The 7,130-nt window shown below is 32.8% G+C and overlaps 1 protein-coding gene across 5 annotated transcripts in view; it reads right to left on the reverse strand.

Moving 5' to 3' along the window:
- Window positions 1–7,130, reverse strand: part of LOC107451810 (neurogenic locus notch homolog protein 2) — a 148,304-nt gene that overhangs the window by 128,699 nt on the left and 12,475 nt on the right. For 4 of the 5 annotated variants that reach the window (XM_071185176.1, XM_071185174.1, XM_071185175.1 and 1 more), the window contains exons 2-3: window positions 6,846–6,926; window positions 1,174–1,290 (exon numbers count right to left, since the gene is read on the reverse strand). In XM_071185176.1, the coding sequence (XP_071041277.1) occupies window positions 1,174–1,290; window positions 6,846–6,926 (198 nt within the window). The remainder of the gene's footprint in view (window positions 1–1,173; window positions 1,291–6,845; window positions 6,927–7,130) is intronic. The other variant, XM_043050667.2, reaches the window with a different exon arrangement.

Genomic DNA, 7,130 nt, shown 5'->3' on the forward strand with positions numbered 1-7,130 from the left:
CTCCCCGTGTAGTAACTGGTGACTAGTGCATGTTAAATCTGTCGGTAACGTCTTCCATGCTCCGATAACCAATCAATACCTCTGGGGGAACTAAATTGGAAATAGCTCGTTCTTTGGTTCAGGTCAAAATTGCGATCTGCGGATGAATAAATGGATGTATGAATGGTTCGTCCTATAAACGGGCTGTGACATGCATGCGGCTTAAGTCGTATTCGTGGCTATAGATGAAAAACAAGAAATGCACCTTCTGCCTTAAATTCGTTTGGTTTCCCCAAGTAGGCTAGCTCGTATATGGCAAGTGGCATTAGAAATAACACATCTGTAATGTTTCTATTGAACTTAACGAAGTTTAAATTAAAGTGCATTATCAAAATCATACAAGATCTCTCGAAGTTTCAGTTCATTTATTATTAAAATTTAAAACTGCATACATGAATGTGCATCAGGGACCTAAAAGTTGAAACATCGACCTCCTAACTCAGAGAACGAGTTGAGAATAATAAATATTTTTTAATGAAAAAAATTCCTACTTAACGAAAAGAAAATATATTCATTTAAAGTTGATAAATAAATTATAACTGTTTACTAAATTAAAATCACAGCAATTGTCTTAGCATACATACTTTAAAAAGAATATTTATTCTTCAGTATTAAGAGAAGGATTAAAACTGTTACAAACTGAGGTAGAGCCTGCTTTCTTTTAGATTTGAGACGGATTTCGTAGCCATAGGGCCACGAATACACATCGTTCATGCTGGTTTTCTTTTTCTTTTTTTTAAATAATAAATAAACTTGAATATTTAGGGTCCATATCTTGACTGGCCAAAAATTTCAACCCATCCGATTAGGTTCTAGGCTTTTGACTAGGTTTTTTTAGTTAAAACTTTGTTATGTTTCAATAAGATTTTAACTGACGAGTACTACTTTTGGTAACGGATTTATTGTATCAGAATTCAATACACTTGAGAAGTTATTGAAAAATTGCATTTTACTTTAACACATATTGTAAATGTTTGTTTCACAAATTACCATAAAATAATAAAATGTTCAACATTTCAGTTGTAGTCAGGTGACTCTTATGTAGTACATTTTAATTAAAATCATAATTTTTTAAAAAATATTTTCATAATCAAGAAAAAATAAACATTTTCACCATGCTGTCAACATACATACCTTCCTCATCAGGAGTTGATAAATTTGTAACAGTTGTATCAGATTCAGAAGTATCAGTTACCGTAACATTTGAAATATCGTCTTTTGGTCTTGTAATGATAATATCTGTTGCGGGTGCTAAAAAATTCACGAGTGCATAAGAAAACGCAGGAAAATTGCAAAAAATAATTACTTGCATGAATTTTTGCATGTATTTAACGCTTAAATATTTTTGTCACGTTTTTAGTAACACTGTTTCCAGATTATTTTCTACATTGTTTTCAGGAAAAATAAAATATCCATGACTACCGACACTTGTTAACTTCTTGAGTACGGGCGAGACATAAAAGCATTGTACGGAATCAAAATCAGGATGGAAAAAATAAAAAGTGGTAGCTTAATGCTAGAAAATGCTAATTTGAAAACTTATTTTCGCTTTAACAGTAATACTATCATATTTAATCAATATAAGACTTAGAATTGCTTTAGTTACTCAATACCGGCCCTGGTAGGCTCTCACTGATTTATCATATCTGAAATTACTCAAAGTGAAAAGATAATCACTTGGTTAGGCATATAATGGAGTATATGCCTAGCCAAGGCTTCTCCCAGCCGCTCTCGAACTTTAACCATCGGTAATTGCTCAAATCTCCTCAAATGGTTTACCAATAATAACAAGATAGTGGCTCTCCAGTGAATTCCGGCCCACTGTGGAATCCAGGGAAACGAGGCGGCCGATCTCCTGGCAAAAAAAAAGGAGCCTCTGTCCTACAGAGATCTAATTCCAGACTCCCTTTCTATAATATCAAAAGTCTCATAAAGAACATCTTCAGGGCCTCTTTTCATGACGAACTCAAAAATCGTAATTCCAATAAACCATGGCTTAAACAGATTCTCAATGTCCCTCAGTGGCCTAGGATGAAATCTGTTGCCATGATTCGTCTGATAACTGGCCACAATTGCCTGAAAAAACATCTATGTCGCATCAACATGGTTCATGATCCCTTCTGTATATTGTGTGGCCTCCACGAGGTAATGGACTTGTTTCACCTGTCTAGGTGCTCTGCTCTCCCTCGGAAATCTATCTGGGAGCGTTACTGGATTGCTCGCTCTTATTTATAGATTTATTGTTAACTTTTTGATGTTCAATTCTCTTTTAATGTGCCATTGGAAATAAAAAAAAATAATAATAGAGTATATGGTTGACACAAGCATATATATATAGAAAAAAATGGCTCGTGTGACTGTCTGCAACTTTTAATCTATTCAGTACAGGGTGACAAGGCGACTAAAAATGTAAGAAGTGGTAGAAACTCAATTCATTTATGTTTATTTAATCACTGAATCGTAACTACCATTATAATTTACTTTGTAAATTATCCATTCATAAAATATTCTATATTTGCATTCAATCGTAAAATGAAAGAAATGCTCTAAAATAGCAGAGATGCCAACTACTCCGGACAAGACAAAATCTATGTATATATTTCTCCTACACGGCACCAAAAAAAAAAGCCTCATTACAACTCCCCGAATGGCAACGTTAGAAAATCGACCAATCATTGCTGCTAAAAATGTCACATGCCAAATCTAGTTGAGGTGGCTCAACATATAGCGCTTTTAAAAACGGAAACAATAACCAGAGTGAGCATTATCAGGATGTTCAATTCAGATTCATGCCCTAAAAACATGATAATATTTAATTTAAACTNTCTTCTGATACAGGATTTGGGTCAGCCGGGGTTATTGTCGGAGTGACTATAGTTTCCGGCACTGGGTCTGGTTCGGTAGTCTCCATAGGAGGGTCCGCTTGTTTATTCTGGGATTCTATCAGGCTTTTGATTTCCTCATCATAGTAGATGCATCTGTACAGGTTTTCCAACAGCATTTCGTTTATGCGTTCATTGTTCAGAAGTGCTTCATCTAATTGTCTTTTACATCCTTTTGCGAGTCTTTCTGATTCTGCTATCTTCTCATCTGTTAATCCTGGGAAATCTCTGAGGGCATTTTTCCTCATCTCATCTCGAATACTTGTGGGATCGATTTTCGGTAAGCGAGAGGATCGGAAAGCCTTCCCTCCGCGGCCAAATCTATGTGAAGCCATCGTAGCAGGAGCTCGGTTATAATACAACCTTACTCAACGATATCCAATGATCGAATGACATAAGTACTTTAAAGTGGTGAATTATATAATGCTACGAATTGTATAGAAATAGTGGTAGATATTAATCTACTAAATTGAATTTATTAAGCCAAGAATCACAGTTGACAAACTACCACTTTATAATATATATTTTCTGTCCGGAGCAAGTTGGCATCTCTGTAATAATTGACCTTAAACTGAGGTAAACTCATGATTTTTCAACCCGCTAGGCGTATTATAAAATTTTCTAGCATTTTCTAATCAATATAACACTCCTAATTCTCATTGCAATGAAACCATATAACATTACGTTAGTATGTAAATATTTTATTCATTGCTCAAATCAGTCTAATTTAATTCAGATAGTTTACTAAAAACTTTCAGTGTAGGGAAGTCTTATATTAAATATCATTTTTAAAGGTTCGTTGCAATAAGTCATGGAAAGTCCTCTTTGATGGAGAAATTCTTCTCACAACACCTTAATATGCCCAAAAGCTTAAGGCTGATTATAAAAAAAACAGGCAGACTAAAAAATTCTGAAAAACTTTTTGCGCTGGCAAGTGGTAAAACGCCGATGACCTCGATTTTTCAGTAAAATTAATAAAAATGAGTTAATAAATCTTACTTTTGCATTCTTTCTTGATGTCATCCCAGTACATACCAAAGAAACAATTACAACTTCTCATTGATATGTCTTCTGAATAAGAGCAATAACCTTTCTTGCAAGCAATGTCTTCATCTGATCTGCAGTTGTCTTTGACTCCACATCGAGTTCCTGTGAAGCCATGAGGACACTCGCAATCAAACACACTGGAATCAGAAGAATCTTCACGGCAGAGTCCACCATTTTTACAAGGATTCATTTCACAACCCGATAGATTTTCTTCTGTTTAAAAAAAATGATTATATTTTATAAGAATTAATATTTCAAATCTTAATCCAACACACGTCTGCATGGAAAACTTTTCTTGTGGTTAAAGATTTAAGTAACCACAAGTAGAACGTTTTTCACCAAAAATGCATCTTTATCATATTACCCTACCTATTAGATCGCCTTGAAACTGTCTCTTTTTTTTTTCAAGTAGTGGTAGGTCAAGGATTTTAATATTATGATTTATTTTGAAAAAAAAAAAACAGATACTTCTATCTCTCATAACATATCAAATATAATAATAATTAATAGTATTTATATTTGGATTTAAAATCAATACGCAGTGCATTTTGAAAGGTAAAGGTAGCAGTTAACAGAAAGATATGCACTGTCACTTTTAATACATAAGTGTTTTTTATATAAACCACTTTTTGTCACAATGCATAAATGAGTAAAGATCTGATAAGTGTTTATTTTTCTTGTATAAATAGCTCAAAATGTAACGCGAATGCGGGTTAGTTCCATCAAAAATTCCTCCACGATGACGAATTTCTCCCAATACTTGATTCAGCAGTTTCCTTGTCCTCTGGATTGGGTTCAAAATTTCAAGGCTACAGAGTTGAAAACTAGTAGTCGTCAAAACAAAAATTAGGTCGTCTGTTCAACGACGGTTATAAAATAAAATAAAATATTTAATAGTACACATCTGTGAAGGCCGGGATAACCTATTTGGTAGGCGTTGGACTCATTTCCAAGATGCCGTCAGTTCGAACCCACCGGCCGAAGATTCCAAGTGTAGTAACTGGCGACTAGTGCATGTTAAATCTGTCGGGTCGCAAAGTCCTTTATGTAACCAATCATTACCTCTGGGGGAATTGAATAGGAGATAGATCGTTCTTTGGTTCAGGTTAAAATTACGATCTGCGGATGAATAAATGGATGTATGAATGGGTCCGCCCTATAAACGGACTGTGACGTGTGTGCAGCTGAAGTCGTATTCTTGGCCATAGATGGAAAACACGAAAATCACCTTCCGTCTTAAATTCACTTGGTTTCTCGAATCAGACTAGCTGGTATATGGCAAGTAGCATTAGAAACAACAACACATCTCTAATGTTTCTATTGAACTTAACGAAGTTTAAATTAAAGTGCATGATCAAAATCATACAAGATATCTCAAAGTTTCAGTTCATTTGATATTAAATTTCAATAACCGCATACCTGAATGAACATCCGTGGCCTAAAAATTAAAACATCGACCTCTTAACTGAGAGAACGAGTTGAGAATAATAAATGTTTCTTTAAATGAAAAAAATTCCTACTTAACTAACGAAAAGAAAATATCTTCATTTAAAGTTAATAAATAAATTATAACTGTTTACTAAATTAAAATCACAGCAATTGTCTTAGCATACGAGTACATATTTTGAAAATAAAGAAATATTTAATCTTCAGTATTAAGAAAAGAATTAAAACTGTTACAAACTGGCGTAGAGCCTGCTTTCTTTTAGATTTGAGACGGATTTCGTAATCATAGGGCCACGAACACACATCGTTCATGCTGAGTTGTTTTTCTCTTTTTTTAAAAATGATAAATAAAGCAGAATATTTAGGGTCCATATCTTGACTCAGGCTCTGCAGTTGCCAAAAATTTTAACCCGTCCGACTAGGTTCTTTAGATAAAACTTTATTATCTTTCAATAAGAATTTTACTGATGAGTACTTCTTTTGGTTACGGGTTTATTGCATCAGAATTCATTACACTTAAGAAGTTATTGAAAAATTGTATTTTACTTAAACATATATTATAAGCGTTTGTTTCACAGAAAATACGGTAAAATAATAAAATGTTCAATTTTTCAGTTGTAGTCAGGTTATTCCTATGTAGTACATTTAAGTTAAAATTATAATTTTTAAAAAAATGTTTTCATAATCAAGAAAAAATAAATATTTTCACCATACTGTCAACATACATACCTTCCTCATCAGGAGTTGATAAATTTGTAACAGTTGTATCAGTTTCAGAAGTATCAGTTACCGTAACATTTGAAATATCGTCTTTTGGCCTTGTAATGATAATGTCTATTGCGGGTGCTGAAAAATGTACGAATGAGTAAGAAAACGCAGGAAAATTGTAAAAATTAATTACTTGCATGAATTTTTGCATATATTTAACGTTAAAATATTTTTGCCGTGTTTTTAGTAACCCTGTTTCCAGATTATTTCCTACATTGTTTTCAGAAAAAGTAAAATATTCATGACTACCGACGCTTGTTAACTTCTTGAGTACTGGCGAGTCATAAGCATTGTACGGAATCAAAATCGGGAAGGAAAAAATGAAAAGTGGTAGCTTAATACTGGAAATGCGGAGGGTGCGAAAAATAATTTTACATAAAATTAACAAAATATAAAGTCACACATTAAAACATCAACTTAGTTAGAGTTAATATTTTAGTTATATCTTAGTTAATATTTTTCACGAAAAATATTTGAAAGTTAATGAATGCCCTGATAGCGTATATGCAGAACTATTTCTCATTTGAAATAAAGTTAGTAGATATAAATAGTTAATACTAAAAAAATGGTAAAAGCTTTCATACTGATTTTTTTAGAAAAAAAGAAAAGAAAGATAATAAATATATATATATATATTTGTTAAAAATGTTACTTAATACTTACATGTAGATGTGTCTTCTTCATCGCTTAGAGATGATGAAATCCATAGATTCGTAGAGACAGAAATAGAGGAATCGGTTAGATCTGAAAAAGAAAACAGCTATACTCGAAATTGAACTTTTATTCAAACTTTTCTGATGCTAAAAGCCGAATTTTTTATGCCAGTGTTGTACACAAATAAGATACCTTTTGAACAAAGTCAAACAAATATTGAGAACTCATAGAAAATATTTTTATACTTTTTTTCTAACAATTATAACCAGTAAGATACATTTATATATATATATA

This window comes from Parasteatoda tepidariorum, chromosome 9 (genome assembly GCF_043381705.1).
Source record: "Parasteatoda tepidariorum isolate YZ-2023 chromosome 9, CAS_Ptep_4.0, whole genome shotgun sequence".
NCBI lineage: Eukaryota > Metazoa > Arthropoda > Arachnida > Araneae > Theridiidae > Parasteatoda > Parasteatoda tepidariorum.